The following is a 24728-nucleotide window of genomic DNA, read 5'->3' as shown; positions in this document are numbered from 1 at the left end:
TTCAATGTTCACCTAAACCACAATTCCAACCCATCACAGGCTTTATTCAACATCCCTTTTCACCTTGTAAATCCACCTTGTGTGAGGACCGACCGCTTACCCTTGTTCTAGCGGCACCCGGCCTTACAGTGGGTCATGCTTTCGCCCAGTTGCCTTTGTAAATAAGTACTTGCATTGTAAGTGCCCCAAGTGTGCTTGTACCAACCTCAGATATTTGCTGTGGCATTTATCCTGGGGCGGTGTCCCACCGCTTGTCCAACCTCACAGGATCACTGTCCCATGTTACTGGACAGACCTTTCCGTTGAATGTGACCAGCCTTGCAACTTACAGTGTGTGTACGCCATCTTGGTCTGAACATCGGTATGTACTGTGTGTGTCCGACATCTTACCATTTACAATTGTCTCGAGGGTAGTCGTGTGCGTTTCAGCAAGACCCTTAACTTGTAGCCCAAACATAATACAAAATTATGTACACCTTTCGTGTATCTTTCCCATCCTCCAGTCTTACCGCTGGCATGTCCTTGTGTGATGCCCCACAGTTGACCAACCCCTTCAAGGATGTGAGCCATGTTACTAGACCCCTAAATTATACCTGGGTCGGAAGTAGAACTCAGCGTGCATTTATGCCACCCTTTACTCTTACCACGGCAATGTCAATGTGGGCGTGCCCACATCTTACCAGACCTTTCGCGATTGTTACCATGCGTTCCTGGTCACTCTACTGGGACCAAACTGAGGCGATCGTAGACGTCCGGTATTATTCTCATATCCTATAACACATAAGCACACATCTATTACTTACATCATACATCTTTCGGAACAGTGTCCCCCAGTTGGTCCATCCATCCACCTTATGTTCCCCTTGGCCTCAACGGCTGCTGGTGCTGACCTCAATTTCCTGGTCAATAATGTCTGCTGTACAACAAAACAGCCCAATTACCTCTTTCTCAGTCAACCTTGGTAGCTGGGCAGAGGAATGAAAAGCATGTCTTAACTATTTCAGACACCCGAAATTATATATGAAAATCCTGCCACATTATTACACATAGTTAAAACAAAAGTTTTCATAAAATTGTTATAAAAAACAAAGATTTTGGTCCTAAGTGCTTTCCACAAGGCACGTCATACACCAAAATCAATAGAAAAGAGAGATGCACTTTCTCAAAGTTCAACCATGTCAGTAACTGTAGTTAGTATGTGACATGAATTGATTGATAACAGATACTCATTGCTCTTAGATTTTTATAGCATTTCATTATAAGGGGAGCTGTAAATATGAAGGAACGTTGTTATTGTCCGTATTCAAAATCAGGCAAAGTCTCTTAGGATGTCTCAAGGATGTCTACATATGTTTCGGCTAAGATTCCGCATTGACGCCAACCCTGGTGTCTTGCTCTTCTAAGTTTAGCCCTCTTCAGGACGGTTGATTTCTTAACAGAATGACACAATGTTCAAATATTCCCCAATACTTCAGAGTTTACAGGATGCTCTAAAACAAATAACAAGGTGCAGGAAAGTGTATTAGAGTTCTTAGATTTTTTTTTTTTTAAAAGTGGCATAGGTCATATATTATAGGACTTATGTTCCCATTTGTACATACCACTAACCTTGTCGGTATCTTGTGGTTAGACTGGAAATTCGTTTTGCATAAAAGGAGATGTCTTCCTTCTTGTAAGGTTGCGTAATGCAGATGCCTCTACGTTTTTACCTTCCACTAATGAAAAGTTGGAGTATTTGCAGGTGGGAGGTGTCTTCTTTCTTTAGCAAGCTATGTGATGTTGCTGCTTCTGTATGCCTCCTTTTAACGGTAGATACTATCTGTAAGTGATCATACTGAAGTGACTGTCACTCGTCTTTCTTAGTTAAATATTAAGTTTACATTGCTGTTTGTTGTGCACTAACATGATCGATTAGGTATCTTGTGGCGCTAGATGTATGGTCGTTTCAGAAGTTGAATGTTGTCTAGCTTGGACGAGCGTCCCCGTATTTTGCAGGTTTATTTGGCATGACTGTCAAGGAGAGAGAAGCGCGGTATATTAAGAACGTCGTCGTTGTGGGGACAAGGCTACATTTCTGCCGGTATATATTTCGCTCATTTTTGTACATCCCTGCGACATCTTCATTTTTCTTTTGTCAAAGCGCTCAACTGTAGTGTTACTACTTAAAGGACGCAGCGTCTTTGTTTTATTTTTCTTCTTTTTCGTATTGCGGTGTAACTCGCGTAGGTGGATGCTTTCACTTTCTGGCTTGTTTGTTTCCGGCTACGGTTTGTATCCGCCTTTGACTTCAGTTCGAGTCGTGCGGTTAAGCACTAGACTTGACTCCCTCCATCTTGGATGTGCTGATTGATCCGCCATGTTGGAGGATAGTTAGCATAATGGACAAATGTCACATGTTCTTAGTTCTTCTTGCTCAAGTATTGGATTTTTTTGTATAATTCACAAAGGTGCAATGGTTACTTAATATCATACCCTTTTGGAAAATTCGGTGTGATTCACACGTGTGCAAATTTTTTTTAAAGCGCATTGTAGGTGTTCAATTTTTGTTCCTACGGAGTCGCACTGGGAATATTACTTAAGGGGTGGAGTGGTCTATCTTAATGTTGAAAAAATATATCCGTATATGGAGCACAAAAAAAACTGCTTTAGTTGGTATTACATGTTTTGATGTCTAACCCACGATGGGGTTATTTATCTGTAGATGTATGTTGGTTGCTATTGCATTTCAGAAAAAAAATCCCCATTCGACTGCCGTGTTCAAACCGTTTTTTACAGTATCCAAATTGTAAATCCATTTTTTCTCACATTTGCAGAGTGCCAGGTCTCTATCGCCGCCTCTCTTGGAGATCTGTACTGTCTGGATAATGAACCAGAACATTTAATGAGGTTTATGTTTAAGGCACGCATAATGTGCCACAAGTGGTTTATTGGGAGTTAGATTTCTGATGCTTGATCTATGCTCACCAATTTGTTTGATTTGCCTTTTTGTTTTTCCAATATATAAAAGTTGGCAGGGCCATTCGATGGCATACACGACCCATTGCGAGGAGCGGTTGGTAAAGGTTTTCAGCTGCCAATTTTTGCCTTTCAGAGTTATGTTTTTCAAATTTTTCGTGAGTGGGCAGACGGAACATTTGCCGCATTTAAAATTCCCGACCACTGGTGGTAATTCCCATAGTGTTCTTTGTGGGTCTCGGATGCGCATTTGGATAAGTGTGGACCAATCTATCTTTGAGGTTTTTTTTGCCTCTTGAAAGCAAACCTTGGTAGTGCTGGATTAAAGTTCTCAGTTTGAATGACGTGCCAGTTTTTTATGACCAACCTTCGGAGTTCATGACTGATTGGACTGAAGGTTGTGACACATGTTATTTTATCTGCAATTGTTTTAGCTGTTGGATTTAGGCATGTGTCTTGATTTGCGTTTTTTGCCCTTTTGTAGGCTACATTTGTTTCTTTGGGTAGCCCCTTGCTTTTAGACGCTGTTTAAGGTGTTTTCCATGGGTCTTGTAGTCCTCCAGCAAAGTGCAGTTTCGTCAGACTCTTATGAATTGGCCTATGAGAAGGTTGGCTTTTAAGATGGCTTGCTGGTAACTTTGGTACACTTTTAGAGTATTTTTGTCCGTGGGCTTCCTAAAAAGTTTAGTGGTAAGTTTTCCATCTTCTCGGTTTTCTATTTCCAGGTCCAAGAAAGGCATGGTTTTGGTGTTACGATTCATCGTGAAGCTAATATTGACATTTTGTAGATTAAGCCATTGTTGGAATTCTAAAAGATGAATGAGTGAGCCTCTCCAAATCAGAAAACAGTCGTCTGTGACAATACCATGCTCCAATATTGGCCTGGTATGGGTTATTGCTGTCGTAGATGGATTTTCTTTCTACATGGTCCATATATAAGTTAGCAATGTCTGGGCCAAAGGTAGCGCCCGTACTAGTCACGTGTTTTTGGTTGTAAAAAGCCCCCTCATACAGGAAATCATTTTCCGTCAGTGCCAACCTGGCACACTCCAGGATGAAGGCGGTTGGAACTGTTGTGTTGCTAATATTTCGTTGGTTTAGGTAGTATTCCAAAATATGTAAGCATTCTAATTGAGGGATGCTTGTGTATAAAGAAATCACATCGAGGGTTACTAGGATGTCACCAGGTTGGATGTGAATAGTTTCTACAATTTTTATCATACTTGTAGTATCTTAAATGTATGATTTCATTGGGAGAACAAAAGGTCTCAGGAACCAGTCGACTTAGATGGACAGAGGTTCAAGCACAGAATCTATAGCTGAGACTATAGGCCTGCCTGGTGGTATCGTGCTATTTTCATATACTTTAGGCAGCAGGTAAAACGCTGGAATGGTGGGGTCGGTTTTTGTCAAACCTCTTTTCGTAGTGGTCAATCCACCCTTCTTCACAAGCATGGGTCATTAGGCTGGATATCTCTATATATTCTCTTTTAATCGTGATGTTGGGTCATCTTGTAGTTGCTGATAGAATTTATTGTTTGTCAGTTGTGAAATTACTTCTTTATTAAACGGAACTTTGTACCACAGCACAATGCCACCTCCTTTATTGGAAGATTTTATGACGGACATGTGATTATTTTGTAAATTTTTCAAAACTTGGCGTTCAACTATAGATAAATTGTCTTTGGAGGTGTTTTTAGTATTCAGCGGTTTTCGGGCCTCTTCAATTATCTTATTTTCAAGTGCCACTATTGCGGGGCTAACCATTGCTGTAGTCTGGCAAAATGAAGGTAATTTTAGCTCTGTGGTGCTTTTTTCTTTTTATTTCTCAGTCGTTGATGGAAGACGGAAAAAGTATTTCAAAGGGATAGATCTAAAGAATTTTTGAAGTTCAATTTCTGTCTTGAAGTTTTCCGCTCTAGTAGCAGGCACAAAACTCACCCCTTGACTTAGTACGGAAATTTCCCCTTCTGTGAGGACATGCGTTGAAAGATTGAAGATTGGTATTAACAGTTCTGTGTCTGCATTCGTGGTGGGCCCTGCGATCGTTTGTGGCCTCCTCAGCCCCTCCCTTGAAAAAAACTGCTGTTTTTGATTTTTCCCTCCACGTGAGGTGCTGGCGTTGGTGCTGTTATATGAATCGCTACTGGTGGTCCTGTTAATAGTATTAGAGAATGTCGCATTGTTTTTTCTGATATCCGTTTCTTCCTCTTTGTGGGCCTGACTTGTCTTGGTTATCGTAGTACGTTTCCACAAGATCTGGATATGTCTTGGTTTCTTTGTACATGTCAATATCTTTTTTTAATTTCCAATTTTTTTTATCAATGGTCATATTTTTGAACTTCTTTATTTCATCAATTTTTGTTCCAGTTTTTGCTTAATGTCATTGATTACAAGGTTGGATTTTATTTTTTCTTCCAGTATATTAATCTCGGCTTCTTCCTCTGCAATGTCGATTATTAGGATGAGCCAATCTCGTAAGCATTTATTTCCGACCCCACTAAATTTGCCTTTAAATTTTGCATTGTCTATAAAGACACGGGGGATGTTTCTTACTTGCAGTCCCTCTGGGATGATTCCACAACAAGCAATGTAAACCTAATATTTAACTAAGAAAGACGAGTGACGGTCACTTGTGTATGGTCACTTACAGATAGTATCTACCATTAAAAGGAGGCATACAGAAGCAGCGACATCACGTAGCTTGCTAAAGAAAGAAGACACCTCCCACCTGCAAATACTCCAACTTTTCATTAGTGGAAGGCAAAAACATAGAGGCATCTGCATTACGCAACCTTACAAGAAGGAAGACGTCTCCTTTTATGCAAAACAAATTTCCAGTCTAACCACAAGATACCAACAAAGGTTAGTGGGATGTACAAATGGGAACAGAAGTCCTACAATATATGACCTACGCCACCTTTTTAAAAAAGTCTAAAAACACTGATACACGTTTTCTCCACCTTGTTATTTGTTTTACAGCATCCTGTAAACTCTGAATTATTGGGGAATATTTGAACATTATGTCATTCTGTTAAGAAATTAACCGCCCTGAAGAGGGCTAAACTTAGAAGAGCAAGCCACCAGGGAGGGTGTCAATGTGGAATCTTAGCTGAAACATATGTAGACATCCTTGAGACCTCCTAAGAGACTTTGTCTAATTTTGAATACGGACAATAACAATGTTCCTTCATATTTACAGCTCCCCTTATAATGAAATGCTATAAAAATCTAAGAGCAATGAGTATCTATCAACCAATTCATGTCGCATATTAACTACACTCACTGACATTGTTGAACTTTGAGAAAATGTATCTCTCTTTTCTATTGATTTTGGTGTACGACGTGCCTTGTGGAAAGCACTTAGGACCAATATCTTTGTTTTTTATAACAATCTTATGAATACATTTTGTTTAACTATGTGTATTAATGTGGCAGGTTTTTCATATATTATTTGGGGTGTATGAAATAGTTAAGACATCCTTTTCATCCCTCTGCCCACCTATCAAGGTGGACTGAGAAAGTGGTAATTGGGCTGTTGTTGGTGTGTTGTACTGCATATCTGGTCCCTATACAGCCCTAACCCCCATTAACAAAAAATTGGGACATACCCATTATATATCCCATTAATGTCTGCTTAAAGCCCTTCTTTCATTTCTAAATGCACAAACCCTAATGGTGCCTCCACAGTAATACACCTTCTTCCAAAGTTAGCCGGCTACTCACTACGCTGTTTGACCGCCTTTTGCAAGTGCGGCGACATTCCGCATGGAAAATCCCATAAACCCCATTGTCAACATAACTAAGTCCCCCCACCGAGCACTGTGGACACCTTGCCATTGAGTAGGCTCCCTTCACCGTACCTTGCCCCTTCCGACACAAGTACTCTTTCCAGATGACCTAAACCTGTGCATGGTAAAACACATATGTTACTCCCACAAATTCAATTCCCTCATTTTATCTCGACGTATCTGTATTTAATCCCTCATTTATTTTTACATCCACTTTGATCCATCGACGTACCCAACAGCAGACGGGAGCACCCTATCCTTCCAATTACCCCCAAGTTCACAAAACAACCTACTGTGGTGCTCGCTTAGTCCCCTTCCAAACCCCCAACAGAAAATATGTTTGTATAAATGGCACGCAATCCGCATACCCGATGCATATCTAAAAACACCCCTGCCGGCTACCATGATTCCAATAGACTCCAAAACCTGCGACCCCCCCCCAGTGCCCATATGCTGCACACCCTTCAACATTTAATTAAGCAACATTGCGCATCCTCCCTGATCTCGTTCAGCATTACCTTGATTTAAAACCTGCAGGGTTTCCAGCACAGCCACAGGAGCCATGAACTTTAGCAAAACAGGGCTGTACTATGGTTGCCGCTGACTGAAGTCCTGTTAAAACGAGCATGACGAAGTCCTGCTTGTTGTTGCTGGTACAATCGTGCTCGTACTGTTGCGCCATTGGGGCCTACAACAGTTTTGTCAGGTGTACATTACGCCTTGCCATGCACTGCTATTATATGACTTGGAAGTCTAACGCGGCGTGAAGGCCGTGAGCAAACAAGCCTCAATGCAGTAATGAATACGTTTTACTCCGCTGCAAATGACATCGGTAAGTTACCTGTTACATACTGTTCGTGCTGGAAGCTGACACAAAATATGTGAAACCCTGGGTCAACACAGATGCATAATGGAGGCACAGCCTAAATCAGCCAGCGTATCTTAATTGAAATAAGCATGGCAATCCATGCACCTGCAGTAAGGAAAGCTATCCCCATCCTTTAAGTAAAAGAGTGCGCCCTGAAACACTTGTCTATAGGCGCGTTATAATTTCCATATCTTTTCAGAATTGCGCGGTAAATTCGCCCAACCGCAATCGTGGGAATGAGGGGTCATGAAAGAAACAGTACCCATCCATGGTACAAAGTGAACATATGCCTCGGCCTGAATCATAGCCCCTTATGACGGTCGCCATTAGCCACGAGGTTTGCAACCAGATTTGCGAACGGTTTGTAACCACTCGCACCTTTACTAAATACGCCTCTACAATAGCCCCCAGGCCACCCAAACAAAACCCAGCAGTAAAGGAACTGTATTTCAAGCTAACCCAAACCCCAGGGCCACAAAGCAACAAAACATCCATTTAAACCGTGCTAATCACCTAGCATTCTGGGAGTTGTAGTCCCTGTTCCCATCCATGTAAACTGGTTGTGTCAAACCATCCCAAAATTGTTTTCCTTGCCGGAGGACCCCGGCTCCGTGGAACACGCACATTGCTGCCGCATGGCGCACATCCCTACATAAAAAACCTGCACATTGCTGCCTCGTGGTGCACATTGCTACATAAAAACCCATCTGCGCCTCCGGCCCTTCCAACCATTGCTTGCCTATTCCTCCATTCCACCGGAGCTGGGAGTGCGCACCCACAGGCCGCTTGGCGTGACATTAACAAACTCCTGGCCCCTTTGACCAATGTTGCTTCTTTGTCGAATAAAAAGGGGGCCATTAAACCCAAAGCCCCACTCAGATTTCCTAAGCAGTCCATACCGCGTGGTGGCGCCTTGCTCTTGGACCGCAAAAAGACACTATGCGTCCCAGCGTCCCCATAGGACAACTACCCCATGCCTGCACCAGGCGGCACCCTGTGTCAAAATCAAAACTGGGTTCCACAAGAGTAGGCAATTTTACATCCAATTCCCCCTCCTCCTCACCCGAGTCTTCAGAAGAGGATTTGTGTCTTCGCCCCTTTCCTCTTGGAGTTTTCTTTTTTGAGTAGAGGTATGGTTGTCCTCCGTTAGAAGCCACTCTGCCACCCTGATGGGACAGGGAAGCAAAGGACCTCTCTCTAAAGGTGCCAAAGTGAGGAAAAAAACAATGCGAAAAGAAACCTCTCTGAAGTTGGTGTTAGAAGCAGTCGTTGATGCGAGATGATTGATGATAGAAAAAAAGGATCCAATGTCGGATGGAGTAGAAAATGATCAGGAATGCTTGTGCAGCCAAATGATGAAGTTAGGCAAATTCTCCGGAAAGGTTTCCCAGGTTACACAGCTTCCTTTGAAACAGGTGAAACGACCCAAAGGTTGGAGAACAGAGCCCAGAAAGCGGTAAGCCGAGCAAAGGGAGACGAGGAGGAAGAAAGGAACAATACGGAAACAAGGAAAAAGGGCAAGAAGAGCGAAAGGAGAAAATGAAAGGACCGGGAAAAAGATAGTGGAAGGAGGTTTCACATGCGGGACAGAAACAACCGAGGAAGAGAAAGGAAAAAAATCACAGAAGCAGAAGAGAGAGGAGTGAAAGAGACCGTAAGAAAAGGGGCAATAGCCGGAGCCGTCGGAAGAGTAGCAGAGAAGAGAAGCAGAGGGCGAGGGTGCGAAAGCAGTCAGGACAGAAGGCATGGAAGGGAGGAACAATACTGTAGGAAGGCAGGAAACAAGCAAAATGCACGGAAAAAGCAGAGCACGGTTACCCGGAGCAAAAGCGATGGGTTGCAACGTGCTGAGCACAACAAAAGGGCGTGATTACATACGGAACCACAAACGGAGGAGAGAACATGCTAGAGCGTTAAAGCAGGAAGTAACTGAAAAAGATGGAACCGTCTAATGGCGACATAGTAGTGCTTCTGGAGGAATTTGCAGTGAGGTCGGTGTATGGTAGCAATGGTCAAGACAATACTGCCCCCGGTAATCCTGCCATGTGTAATATGTGGCACAGTATCCATCATTCACTTCCCCAAACTGTCTTTTTGAAAATGTATTCCTCTAAATGTTCTGTAACCGTGGCAATGAATGCCCACCCTTTCCGCCTACCATTATGCCGGTCGCCATTAGCCACGAGGCTTGCAACCAGGTTTGTAACAACTCGCACATTTCCTATCAAAGCAGTATTTCAAGTCAATCCATCGTCGCCACCTGTAGAAAGTAAGACTTTGTGGACGCTTCATTGCCTTCCCTCATCCTTCTTCCCCAGTTTCTGCATTCTATGGTGAGCGGAGAGCGGTCAGCTCGAAAACAAAAACACCTTACACCTTTGAGAAAACGTAGTAACATCAGGCAGCGTGGCCACTACGCCATTGTATCTGGCCGTGGACCAATGTCGCCCATCCCAGGTTTGGCCTTTTTGCTGTGCGCCTAATAGCGACACTGTCGTTTTTACATGTGCTTGTCATCCTCTTTTTAACCATACTAATCCCTAGTGCACTGCACGAATAGAAGTGCGCGCAGGCCAAACCATTATTTTCAAACACGTGGTGGAGATACCACAAGGACCACAGTGCAATCACAGTAAATTATATGTGCATGTGGCTACCACAATAGTAAAAAACGCGATACGCGACATATTGAAAAATGATCGTTCTAATAACCCCAAAGAAGGCCAACGAAAAACCCAGCTGGCCTGAACAGATAATGCTGCACATGTGACTGACACTCCAGTGATACCACCGTACGTATATGTAACCACAGTATAATAACAGAAAAATGCGTGCGCATGTCGTACAAAAGTTTGACCCAGTGACCACATTACCAGCCCCTGGCAACTAGACCACATAAGCACACACAAAGCAGCATACACGAACATTTGACCAAGTGCCCCGATAGTGCGTCTGGTGTTCACAAAATGCGGTACTGTGCGCCACACCAAGCGTTAACAACCTCGCCCATTATCCGTGAATTCCTTATAGTTTGTATTTGTATTTGTTTCTTTATAACGCGCAAACCATCAGGCCCGGAGGCATCAGGGCGCAATTTGTACAAAGTTACAAAAATGCATATATACAGACATACAAATTACAGAAATTAACATTAACAGAAGTATTAACAGGGTTCCTATCTACAAATATTACAGTGGTTTCAGTGCCGCTTAGGCTTAGCAGTGGATATACCCATAGGGTGTACAAAAAAAAAGTACCGGAGGTCGGTGGGTAAGAGCATTTAAGACAGGGGTGCTGAGCATGTCTTAAAGTTGGTCGAACAGCCAAGATTTGGTATTGGCCTTGAATGTGTTGAATGAGTCTTCAGCTCTGATTGTAGCGGGGAGGGAGTTCCATAGCTTAGAGGCTAGGACAGGGAAGCTCGAGCCCCCTGCTTTTTGCAGTTTGAACCTAGGGATCAATAGACAGTGGGACTGGGCAGTTCTTAGTGGTCGGGAGGTCGAGTGGCGTGACAGCCGACTGCAGAAGTAGATAGGGGCCTTGTTAGCCAAGCATTTGTGCGTAAGGGTGAGTGTTTTTAGTGAAATTCTCTGCTTGACAGGTAGCCATTTTAGGTTGGTTCTAGATTCTGAAATGTGGTGGTTGCGGGGGATGTTTAGGGCAGCACGGATGGCATTGTTCTGGGTTGTTTGGAGTTTATTCAGGTTCTCTTGGCTGGTGCCTAAGTAAAGAGCACTACAATAATCAATTTTAGCCATAATGAGGGTTCTAGCTAGTGTGACACTGTTAGGGGTGGTAAGAAACGGTCCGCAAGCTGCAATAAGTTTGCAGGTGTATGCCGAAGCAGATCTGACTGCATTTATTTGTCGGGATAAAGATAGGGTGGCGTCAAGGTAAAAACCTAACGTTTTAGTATCTTTCGAGACTCGTATGGTGTTACCGTCAATGGTGAATGATTGATAGGATGGCTCTAGTTTGCTCAGGCGTTGTGCGGTGCCCAGGATCAGGAGCTCCGTCTTGTCGTCGTTTAGGCATAACTGATATTGGGCCATCCAGGCTTGGATGACCAGGTAGATGTCGTTAAGGGCCTCAGTGTCAGCTAGATAATCACCTGTGATGGGAATGAGTATCTGGGTGTCGTCTGCATAATTAGTGTAGGAGATGCCCAGATAGTCAAGCACATCAAAGAGAGGTTTCGTGAAAATGTTAGAGTGTAGGTGACACGCAAGATCCCTGAGGTACGCCGCAGTGAATTAGCGAACGGTCCGCGGCTGCGGATGAGGCAAAGACCCTCATGGATCTATTGCTCAAAAAGGATTTGATACAGGCCGCAGCAGAGGATGAGAAGTTGGCAGCAGAGTGGAGGTGTCTGCATAGGATCTGGTGGTTGACCAAATCAAATGTGGCTGAGAGGTCGAGAAGTAGTAGCATTGCTAGTTTGCCCTGATCCTTCAATACCTCAATTTGGGTTTTAGGTCTATTAAAGCAGTTTCCGTCCCATGTCTGGGGCGAAATCCGGATTGTCGTAGACCTAGCAAGTTGTTAGATTCCAAGTAATCTTGGATCTGAAGGTATGCTGCGCGGTCTAGAATCTTAAGCAAAAACGGAACTGTGGTGATAGGCCGAATTTTAGTAGGTATGCTTGGGTCTAGGGATGGTTTCTTGAGCAAAGGGATCACCCAAGCGTCCTTAAGGTTGTCCGGGACAATACCTGTTTTAAAGGAGGAGTTGATAAAGGCCGTAATGAATGGGGCCAAATCATGTGCAGAGTCCTTAATGATGGGAGCTGGGCAGGGGTCACCTTGGCAGTTGGATGGTTTAATTCTAAGGATATTTTCTACCTCGGTAATGGTGAGAAGGCAAATGGTTTGGTGTTAGCAGTGTCTGAAGGGAGGGCCCTGGCCGGGGAGTGTGAGCAGTTGTCGAGCTTCAGGCTGTCCTGATTGTCTTTAATTTTAGATTGTAACATAGAGATTTTATTTAGTAAGGCTGCTTGAATGTTAGCACACCATTTACTATCTTTCGTGCAAGTGTCTGGGGGGGAGACTGGAGTTTCTAGCTCTTTTAGGATTCTGAAGAGTTCCTTTGTATTCGAATCAGCTTGCAGAATGCGATTGTTAAGAGATTCTTTTTTTGCGGTGATGATAGCCTGTTTGTAGGTAAGTGAGGCAAGAAGGAAACCATCTTTATGCTTATCAGAGGGGATGGCTTTTCCATCGATTTTCAGCACAGCGTTTAGCTTTGCGGATCATTCTTAACTGTGGGGTGAACCATGAGTTGAGATGTGCTTGTGATTTAGCCTTTGTGATTTTGAAAGGTACTATAGAATCTATTGCCGTAAGCATATTTTGGTTATAGGTGTCTGCTAGGGAGGTGGGATCAGAGCAGGTGTTGGTGGCCGCATTAAGGGAAGGGAGTAACAGTGGGAGGAGTTTTTCCTTAGTTATGTCCTTTTTACTTCTAGTCGGGAGTGCTGGGGCTATCGATGTCGGAGTTCACAGGGTTGCTTTGATATTAAAAGTTATGATGTGATGGTCAGACCATAAGCAAGGGGTATTGTCAAGAACCTTAATATTACAGTTAGAGCCGGCTAACCAGTCAAGGGTTCTGCCTTTGATATGGTTGGGTTCTTGAATGTACAAGGTGAAGCCGAGGTCAGTTAGAACATTCTCCAGATCTATTGCGACAGGATCTTTTAGGTCACCAAGACCTAAGTTAAGGTCACCTAGGATGATAGTTTGTGAATTATTTTTAGTTTTGTCAAGGAGGAGAGTTGATATTTCACCGACAAAGGTCGGTGCCGGACCTTGGGGCCTATAGATAAGGTGGAGGGTGGCTGTTTGGTTGGGCGTTAGTGATAGTTTGACTGACAACGACTCGGCTGATTCGAGTTTGGAGTCAGGTACCACTCTTAGGTCAAGAGCGTTTTTATGGAGGAAGGCCACACAACCGCCTCTGGAATGGGCAGTGGTACGGTCACAACGCGTGATGCCATAGTGGGCGGTAAGGCAAGGGATAGTGAGGGGCCAGATGCAGCATGTAGCCATGTTTCGGATATAGCGATGGAGTCGAGGTCAGAGGTGGTGATAAGGTCAGCGATGTCTAGTGCGTGTGCTGTGAGAGATCTAGCGTTGATAAGGGCGCCCTTGAACACAGGCAGTTTAACCTCTGTGGTGGTGGAGTTGCATGTGGCGGTGGATGAGGGTGAACCAGGTGGTGAGTGTGAAGTTTGCTTGGTGGTGGTGTTGCGGGAGTGTCGAAGGCGGAATCTGGTGCCTAATCTCTTCTTTCAAAGAGAGAGGGGGCATGGTTGGTTAGGTGTGAGTTCCCTGGCGAAGTGTTCCAGCCACAGCGCTGGGTCATTAAGGTATTGGTTAATAAGGTTGCTAGAGTAATGTAAGCCTGCAGAGGTTGCTGCAGGGCTCATTCTAGGAGGGAGTCAGTCAGTTGGCTGTGCCTGGTGGTGTAGGTTCGGGCAGGCCAGACTATTGGGTGGCTGGTCGGGTTTGGCCCAAAGGGGGAAGGATGTTACAGTGGGTGACTGAGTGACTTGGGCAGCCCGTAGGGCTAGAGTGAAGTATAGTAGAAGGTGCACATTGACGTGCATGGTGGTAGTGCTAGTTATCTGAATAGGATGCCTACGCAATTGTTCACACTAGTCAAGATAGGGTCTCATTAGATGGGACTATAGTTTCAATAACCAGAGCGGCACAGTGGATACAAGTGCCTCGAGTAGACTAGGTGTCAGCAATCATAAAGGTGACCTGAGAGTACAATGTGAGCAAGAGCATAAACAAGAGATACCTAAATTCGATTATAGCAATGAGAGCCAAAAAGGCACTACATTCAAATGCAAAAGGCATTGAGAGCCAAACAGGGCACTAAATTCAAATGCATAAACAAAGGACACATAAATGTGATATGCCTGTGAGGAGTAGGCATGGTATGGTTGTCCACCAGGATGCAGGGCACACAGGCACATCTAGGGTTGGACACTGTTGCAAATGCTAAGCAGCATTCAAGTCCAATACAATGATTAGAGCACATGGCAGGAGCAGGAGAGGTGATGGAAGGAGCTGTTTTGGGTGGATAGATATATAGAGGGTGCAGATCGAGTAAGTTAGACAAACATAGATTACTCTCAGCCTCATGGGATACGAGCAAGGGGTATGGCCCTGGGCTCTGGTCAGCTCGGGACAGTTGTTGGCCTTGCCCTCAGGGCCTTTCCAGGAAGGGCCGGCTTGCGCCTCCTGGCGACTGATAGGTGGAGAAGCCAATCATCCGGCGTCTCTGGTCGGGTGAGGAAGCACAGAGGAGGGGAGGCTTCAGAAGGCACGGGCGGCCATCTTGGAATGGCTTCAGGCTCGTGTCCTGTAATGGTGATCGTGTGGTTGTGGCTCAGTCAGAAGGACAACCACAGCTTTGCAAGAATTGCGATGTGCAGCAAACACGAGTTAAACTGAACCCCTCTCTCCTGGAGCAACTCATTGCCCCGCAACTCCAACTCACTGACCAGTTGTATATAAAGTACCCATCGCTTTGTTTTAATTTGCCAACACGCCCTAACCCATTCAACATTAGATAGCCATTATAAGTCGCATTTAACTGTAACTGATGAATCCGAACAAAGCCCCTTTCAACATTGTGCAAAATCTGAAATTATTGATGCTCAAACACAAAAGCCGGCAGCCAACCCTGAGCCCATCCATAAATCACTGTAATAAACGTGGCACGGCGGCTGCCTGCTGCAGCATACATCGGCCTCTCCATGTAGGCCAGTTAACACAAAGAACCAGCCCATTCGGTACTGAGGACGATGAAGCATCTCATACAACACTGTTAAGAAAAATAAATACCTCTCCTGCGGCACACATACGCATCCACTCTCTCCATCCCGCCGCCTGAATGGAAAACCACGAGGCAACTGACAGACACTATGATGGGAGAAAAATGTCCACCCGACCTCTGTCCGTGCACTGCCTTGGGGGCATTTCCAAACAATACCTCAATACTGCAAAGCCATCTAGCAAGCCTCTAGACAAAACACAAACCACATAATTCGACGGAAGAGGACTGGAAAGAGGCTGTGCGCCAGTTCTCCTCTGTATTTGTAGGCCGTCCCCAGGGTGGGCCGGAAATGCCCTCCCTGGAAACGGCCTACCCCCACTCGTGACGGAGCGGCAGGGGGTGTGACCCGCCTATCCACAAGGGGAGGGGGACAGCCAGAGGGGCGCCCACGCTATGTGGGACGTCCCTCGAGCGCCCCCTGAAGGGGCTTGAACCTCCCCTCAGCATGTGATTCTAAGCAGATTAACAAGCATCATTAGACATGCATTACTCACCGTAATAGCATTTCTGATGATCGTATCTGCTTAGATACACATGCGCCCACCCTGCCTCCCTGCTGGGGTGGAAGGAACATAGACATCTTACTACTCCTTCGCTATGTACTCACCCACAATAGCCTGGGCTCCTCCATGGCAGAAAAAATACAACTGGAGGGACCTCGACGCGTGAGTGATTTTGGGTACACTACACATCACGATAGGGATAGTGTTACAGACACGCCTATGCCGACGTCCCCTTTCGGTCCCCGAAAGACAAGATGCAATACTCTGCGGTTACCACTGGATGTCGGACCTTATGCACAGAATGTGAATCTAAGCAGATACAATCATCAGAAATGCTATTACGGTTAGTAATGCATGTCTTTCTTATAAACACACAGTGACGTCAGTTAAGGTCATTAAAATACTTATTTTAAGGCAGTCTTTTCCCTAACAAGAAAGCAGTTCTTCAGTTCAGGTTTTGGAGGGAAACAAGCAATGCCCAAGTCAATAGGAATACAACAGTTCTGGTGCAAATCTTCTTAGTACAAGTAAGTAACAGGTCAGTTCGGTTTGGAAAAGGTTCAGGAGCTTAGGAGATGCTTTCCTGGTGGGGCAGAGGCTATTAGGCCTGGGCGACTGCAAATGGGTGAATACCCAAACAGTAGAAACAGTCCTCCAAAAGCAAAGGAGCAACACAAACGGCTTCAGGTAAGTTTCCCTTAAGCCCCACAGGACTTTAAGAATGAAGAAGCTAATGCAGCTGGATGCCTCCTGGATGCACGGCTGCAAACCCAGTCTACTAGTCCTTGGTCATGATAAAGAAAGGGGGGACTCTGAAGGGGCTCCTGCAGCAGAAGTCGAGAGAGGAACTCGCCAGTACAGAAATCTTCATACGCCAGTGTTGTTTTGTGGTTTTGGTGCCTTTTTCTAAGCACCTGTAGCTAACGATCACTTTTGTAATGTTCTTTGGTTCTCGGTCCTGTACTCTGAGGAGAGGATTTGTGGCTCTGGAGGTCCTCACTGATGCCACCAAAGTTCCACCGAGATTCGTCAACTGCAAGGCAATGCACTTCAAGGTGGTCGAGGTAGCCCGGGTATTGGAATTCTGCACCCCAGGAAGATCGCAGGACGGGGGGGGGGAAATCTGCTGAGATTGAAGAATGTCTTGAAGCTGGTTATGCCCACCAGCTCAGAGGAGGAAGTCATCCTTGGCGGTGGGTCCCTGTCGATTCACAAACGGGATCAGAACAGCAGCGGTACTTCAGCGGTTACTGGAGGTGCTGCCAGCTTCTCTGGTAGTCTTCTTCGGAGCTTCAATTCCATTGGTCGACTTAGCCTTCTGTATCAAAAGCCTTGTCTTTTATGCAGGAACCCATTCATTCAGTCCTATGGACCCGTCAATCACTTGGGGGTGGCTGCCCTTGCAGGACAGCCAGCCTCCCAGTTCAAACTGGTTCCAGCCAGGCATGCTCTCAGACAAAGGCATGCAATGTTTCAAGCTCCTCCCTCGCTTCCTGCCTCAGCAAACGCATTGGAGCCTAAGTGGGCTTCACAAAGGCATCCAGCCAAAGGCAAATCTCAGAGGGACCCACCCCCACCTGGAATGGTAGAAGTAGGGCCAACACAGGACACACAAACGGAAAATGTTGATTAAAGAAGACTGGGGCCATTTAGGGAAAATGGTCACCCATGGGTGCTTTACTGCAGTTGTGACAACAGCCTGCGATTAACGAACACAACAATGGTAAAAAGGTATCCACTGCCATCAGCCATTTAGGTTTGTCTGTTACTGTACCTATAAAAGATCCAGCAGGAGTGGGAAAGGAGTTACAATGTAGCCCCTCAGCACCTCAAATAAAGATGTGTGTGCCTATTCCCACAAAAAGAAAGGTAAGTAAGATAAAAGTAACCTACTATCCTGGAGAGCAGTAGTTCTCAGGAAAAAGTCATAAAGGGCAGGAAGGGAAGCCCGAGGGACTCCCCAGCAACACTGCACATAGGGCGATGTTTGCTGCAAAATGTATTACAGATTCCTAAAGTGAAATACATGGAGGAAAGCATGACTCCATTAAAAGAAAAAAATCATAGTAGCAGAAAAATAGGATTCCCATCTCGGAGCAAAAGAATGAGTGGTAAAAAGACACACTCGGAGTAAAGCAGAAAAAACAGTTGCAGAGGAATTAGCACAATAAATGAAAATTCTCCCTAACAATGTACGCTTTACAGGGGCTATGCTGACATTTATTGTGAGCACAGGCATTATAAAAGTGAACTTTCGAGTGAGGGCGTTAGCTTAAATGTCCTAGGCATCATGAAAATGGACTACCGTACACGTTATCGGATTTTTGACAAGTTATCTATTGGATTTTTTCATGAGCTATTTTATAGAACCATTTGTAAATTACATGGCTTATCACATGTTTGACTAAAACTGGTTTTAATTTCTGGGCAGTAGAGGTGAAAGCTGGTTACAATGTAATTAGAATATCTTGTTTCACGGTCATAATACTGTGAGCTATGATAATGATTTAATTCTGATAGTTGCAGGGCCAGATACCCCTTTAGTGGATGTGGTATATTGAGCCCTGCAAGAAGAGATGGTGAATTAAATTGTCAAAGATTTAGTGGCCCTCTGGGAAGAGTTAAATTGGACTTTGCACATGGAGGTGTTCAAACAGCATGTGGAATTGCAGTCAAGATGCGTAACTTTAGCAGGAGAATGGAGCTCTCTACAAAAAGGCCAAAAAGCCACAGTTCCTTTGTGCTCGTTATTGTTCCACTTCTGTGGAACTCTGAAGAGTTCTGCAGTCCTGCTCTGGAATTACATTGCAAGAATGGGAGAACCACCCCTGGCGCTGGTGGATGTGTCACAGGCCCTGTGGGTACAGAACAGGTTAAATGAAATAAATGAGGTGGCAGTCAGTTGGAAGGTACTGGATGGCAGACTACACAAAGCACCCCAGTGCATAGGGACTGGACGCCTTACCAGTATGCGTCCATAGGCGAAGGCGAGCAGAATCCTACCAATTTACCAAACCCTCTATCTCAGAGTCACGACCCTGTTAGAGAATCCGACTCTCATCTGTGTGTCTTCAAGAGGCTCGAGGACAAGCCGTTTCCCTGGTGGATACAATTTGATGTATTGTACATCTCAGCACGCAGCCTCTGGAGGCAGCAATGGGGGGCGGGGGAAGAGTGGGGGTAGTGTAGTAACATCTATAGGGAAGAAGGATGTGCCATGGAAGTTGTCACATCTAAAGGGTATCTATTGCGTTGTTTCATCCCCAGTAATTATTTCGAAATCAATTTTTTTTTCCGACTAAATTATTTTGAAATAACGAATCGAAATATGTTTTCTAACATAGGGAACGGGGTTAGGGGGGCACCCCCCCAAATATTTATTTATAAAAAAAAGTGAGATTTTTCGAATTATTTTGTTGAAATAAATTATTTCATAAAATATCTCATCGATGTAGGGACATATAACCATCCAAGCAACATTAAAGGGGAATTTCTCCAGAGGAACGTGCGTAATGCTGATGGGCAGGATCCTCCGATGTCTGCTCTTGATGGTGGCCATCTCCTCCTTGCAGAGTAGCACTGATACACATACGTGACTATTCCTGTGTTACCAGTCCATAAACAATATGCAAACTGTGCATTGAGCTAGCAGCATGGCAAAACGGCTGGCAGAATTACACGTTTTCAAACGCCAGAGTGTTAAATAAGGTCTGTGAAATCGTAAGGCGAAATCAGAATAATGGAATCCCTTAAATGTACACAAAAGGTCAAAAGTACACGAGATAGAATGGTGTCTATGGAAATAAATCGGACTCTTTCTCATCCCAGCTGGCTGGGACTGAGCGAAAACAATCGGCAAGGGCGGCGATCGTAAGCACTCTGGCGGCCACTGTGAAAGGCGCTTAGACTGAGTTTCAGGACTGGCTGCTGGATGTGTACAGCAGCTAGAGGGTCAAGGTAGACATTCTGGAGAACTACTAAGGCTCGGTCATTTTGAGGATCCCTTCTGATGTCTGCAGGCCAAAACCTCACAGTTTGCAGCAAAACATAGTGTATATTGATTTGGCATCACAAAACATCACAAAAGCACAAAGATTGCAAATATAGGCCCAAAAATAAAGGTGGAGGTAACAGTGCATGTTATGCTGAAAGACAAACACATTGAAGTGTCCTTGCTGCTGCCATAATGAAGGTTGTACAGTGATAACGGAATTCTGTATTTCCACCTCTCTGCCCTCGAATGCAGTGGAGTCAAAAACACGTGAACTTTCAGAAGTAGCTATTCCATATTGGCTTTGGACACGAAGAAAGTGCTGAATATGGATCTTGTATACAATGATTTTGGCCATTTGTGCATAATTGTTTAGGTTTTCTGAGTTCTCCTGCATGAGGGTATGTATCCTTGATCTTTTTGCATAGTAAGGGTGGGAGAATACTCTGGACTTTGCATGTGTAATACATTTGGCTCTCCGCTGCTTCATTTTCCTCTCCCCACACTTGTCCATGAGGTCATGGAGTTTGGTGGAGTGAAATAGTCCTGTTAACCGGATTAGCGTTTGAATTCATAGTTCCATGTTATATACTTGTTATGTTGATTTATGCCGCGCACAGCTACCACCCAGGTAGTCTCTAGACTTGCTGCACTCAATAAATGGAAATTGACTTAGAATAAAATGCGTAACCTTTCGGGCAAGTTAGCAGTCTTATCAAATATAAAACCTGTGCAATAGACAAAGAGGGTGAAGCTTGCATGTGCGCACATAATGGACTTGTCCTATAGATTTTGATCCCACAGTTCAGGTCTAATACTTATAATGTACCCAAGAGCGCATAAAAAGTCACAATCTGCTTTTTGGTCACAAAGCACTACGTTGTCCCTTAAATACATACGCATCTGCAGAACGTGCATGGAAGATTTATAAAAGCTACTCCCTGGAAGTAATCAACCACTTTCTCTAACCCAGCATTAAGAACATGCACTGTAGTCATGGTTGCAGAACTTGGATCTTCGACATTTAACTTGCAGTCCCAGTGTTGGCACTTGAATGAAAAATGTTGGGGTTCTGTTTTAATAATTTCATTCTGTGCCTCAAATTGTTAATCTGTAATGTAATTTAAGATTGTACATTGGGCCAATTAGAACTGTTCTATCCATGAGTCATTTGATGGTCTCTAGTATCCAGTCTCATGACTGAGCTGTCTTTAGAACACCCCATGCCTGAGCTGCTTCTTTCTTTAAAAAAAAAGTCATCTCTAAAAGGCGTGTAGGTCAGCACTATAGTAAATACCTAAAATAAAGAAAATAACATTTCTGCTGGGAAGACTAAATTCAGATCTCGAGAGAACAACACTGAACAAGCTAATGCTACTGCATCGCTTACTTGTTGATTGGGCTGGTTCGCAGCACTTTGCTATAACACAAAAATAAAACTGCTTGCTAAAAATCACATTTTGTTTTCAAACTCCCATACAAAGAGTTCTTCGTGTCCTGGCTCTTTGAGTAGCCAGTGCCGTGGGGAATTTTTAGCAGACACTAATCCTGAACACATGTTTGCACTGTTAAGAAACTCCTTCCCTTTCAAGTTGTGGCCAAGGCTTTTAATGGTCGTGTCCCTGTACTGTGCGTTTGCGGTGAGATTTCTTACTAGGTGCATAAATTGATTCAGGAAAGATCCATCTTAAGCTGCACTACAGACAGCTCTCCTTCATTTTGTATTTTCGAGATTACTTTTAAATCGCACTGGAATGCTTTAAAACAAATTGGACTTTAGAACTGTTAGCAGTGGAATTAATAACTTTGTTTTTGCTATTCTAGGCGAAATTCGGTAGAAGGTGGACAAGAATTGCTAAAATGGTGGGAAGTCGAACTGTTCTGCAAGTAAAGAGCTATGCCAGGCACTACTGTAAAAACAAAGTAAGTATAAATAACAGGTTTGTTGTGCAAAAGAGATGGTCTGGCTTTGTTATCATTGCATTCTTAATTGTGATTACTCATGACTAAGCAGCTCTCATCCAAACGTTTGCTATTATGACATCATGCAGGACTTCGTCCCAAGGAGTCAAGACCCCAAACGACAAACAGCCTTGAGAAACCATGTATTTGATATATTGGTAAAAAGGAAAAAAACTGAGTTTCGTACACAAAAGCGAAAAGCTAACCTTCTTCCTCCTAAATATAGAATCCCAGTTTTGACTCATATCAAAACAAAATATCGAAACTGGATGCGCTATTACCGAGCAAACCTCTATCAAAAAGATGGAGAGAATATGTTATCCATGACTCGGAATCAAAATACAGCTCAAATGTGGTCCACACTAAATCTAGCTTCATCTAACCCCCAAACACTGATACAGTCGCATAATGTATCCGAAAAAAGTTGGATTGCACATTTTACCAGAATATATGCGCGACCTATAACATCACCTGCGGGGCCGCACCTTGGTAAGATTATGCCATTTCACCTCAATTTCACCAAAGGTGATATATTGCATATTATTTCAACACTGAGTGAATCCAAGGCTCCAGGATTAGATGGGCTTTCGAATAAAACATTCAAGAGTAATCCGAATTTATGGGCAGAGGCCTTATTTCAGATCTTTCAAAATATTATTGTTACACAAACTATTCCTGCTACATGGAGACACTCTATAATTATACCACTGTTTAAGAAAGGCGATTGTCAGCAACCTCAAAGCTACCGTCCAATTGCTATACTAGATGCTCCAGGCAAATTGTTTTGTCGGATTATTTTGCGAGAATTCAATGATTGGACGCAGCAGAAATTCAAAAGAGACCCTTTCCAGTCTGGGTTCACTAAAGGAATTGGCACTGCTCCAAACATGCTCGCACTTAATCTGATCAAGCAAAAATATGTTAATGAAAATCGCAATCTTTATGTTGCCTTTGTTGACTTCAGTAGTGCATTCGATTCAATTGATCGGCATCTACTATTTCAAAAACTCCATCAACACGGGTGTCCCTCCTCAATTCTCACATTAATAAAACTCTTGCATTCCCACACCTCTTTGCAGGTGAGATTATCTTTAGAGGGGCTCCTTACAGCTATTATCCCAACTGAGCGAGGCTTAAAGCAAGGGTGTATCCTTGCGGCTACATTATTTAATTTTTTCCTGTTAGACATCGGTATGAAATTTGAGAATACAATCTCTGATTCACCTAAGCTAGGCATTCAGAAAGTGACATGGCTGCTTTACGCCGATGACCTGGTATTACTGTCATGTTCACCCTATGGTCTTCAAAACCTGCTAAATAAATTGCAAGAGTATGTGCTTGAGAACAATTTAACTATTAACCTTGAAAAAACTCAAATTGTTGTGTGTCATAAATCAGCAATCAAATAAACTTGTAGATTTACTTGGTCTTTGCACAATCAAGAGTTACTTGTAGTGCCTTACTACAAATATCTAGGTGTCCCATTTTCAGAAGTATTGAACGATGATATATATCGTGTCACACTTGATGCAAAAAATCGCTCGCTAATATCGCAAGCCAAAATTTTAATGTTTAAATACGGCAAATTCACACTAACTCACGTAATTGCCTTTTTCCAGCAAAAAGTAACTCCCATTCTAATCTATGGAGCAGAGACTGTAGCTCCAAAGTCAAGAACTTTTTGGGACCGCCTTGAATCTCAATTTTGGAAAGGTTTGTTGAGATTGCCGCAATCGACCCCAATCCCAATGATTCGTTATGAACTGGGACTAATCTCCATATTTTGTCAAGTTTTATGGAAATGTTGCTCATTTTATCGGAAATGTTTAATTGGTGCATCGTCTCACAATATCCTGGGTGTGTTGGCTAACCATTTGATAACCTCCAAATTGAAATTCCCAGAGAAATGGTCTGAATGTGTATTAGACATACTAGTTAAGGCTGACATCTCAATAGAATTATTGTTGACGAATCCAACCAAGGCAAAATTAAAACTGCACCACCATGACTGGATAAACACGCGCCAACAATGCTTAGAATATGTAGATTGCGACTTGGTAAAGTATTCGCACAAAAAAATGCGTAGTCCAGAGTCATATCTAATTAAATGTCCTTCAAGCTATATGAGAATCCAGTTGATGCGCATTCGGCTAAATTTGTGTTTAACAAGACAGATCTTGGGAAGGAGACATCTGGTGCCCCAAGATCAAACCTTTTGTAGATACTGCCTTAACTACCAAACAATTGAGACTTTATGTCACTTAGTGGTTGAGTGCCCAGCTCTGAAAAATGTGAGGTACAAATGTTTTCATGCAAAATGTAACTTCTACACAGAATATTCTATTGAAAAAATTTGGAATTACTTACTAGCACGAATTCCTCTGTTCAAATTGCGTTAGTTCAATTTGTTAATCATGTGATCCCTGATCAACCAAGCTAAGAATGCAAGACTTGTAACACTACGTATTTGAACTTTTTAATTTTACCTTTTATATCAAATTAATTTTATTCAGATTTACAATGTATGAAACTATTGTTGATGTAAACTACTCTGTTTGAAAGGTTAAATTATTCAGCCAAATCAATAAAAAAAAAAAAAAAAAAAATTGTGATTACTAGAATATTATTTCCACGTGTACATGGATTGAATGTCTTTTGGTGATTGCTTCATTATTGCAATTTTTTGTATCAAGATTGCTCTTTGCATAAAACTTTGCTTTCACAAACTGGGATTGTAAACTATTTTGTTTTGCGATCTGTAATAAAAATAGAAGTTATTGGATATTAGCTACAAATTACATTCATTATTT

The 24728-nt window shown here is 43.4% G+C and overlaps 1 protein-coding gene across 7 annotated transcripts in view; it reads left to right on the top strand.

The window, feature by feature from the left end:
* Positions 1-24728, top strand: part of MYSM1 (Myb like, SWIRM and MPN domains 1) — a 1148256-nt gene that overhangs the window by 463599 nt on the left and 659929 nt on the right. For all 7 annotated transcript variants that reach the window (XM_069642083.1, XM_069642079.1, XM_069642082.1 and 4 more), the window contains one exon: positions 21781-21879. In XM_069642083.1, coding sequence (XP_069498184.1) covers positions 21817-21879 — 63 coding nt within the window. In that variant the 5' untranslated portion in view covers positions 21781-21816. The remainder of the gene's footprint in view (positions 1-21780; positions 21880-24728) is intronic.

This window comes from Ambystoma mexicanum, chromosome 1q, assembly GCF_040938575.1.
Source record: "Ambystoma mexicanum isolate Mex_15411 chromosome 1q, UKY_AmexF1_1, whole genome shotgun sequence".
Classification (NCBI taxonomy): domain Eukaryota; kingdom Metazoa; phylum Chordata; class Amphibia; order Caudata; family Ambystomatidae; genus Ambystoma; species Ambystoma mexicanum.
Note: the sequence above shows the minus strand (reverse complement) of the source record. Positions and strands in the feature narration are given on the sequence as shown.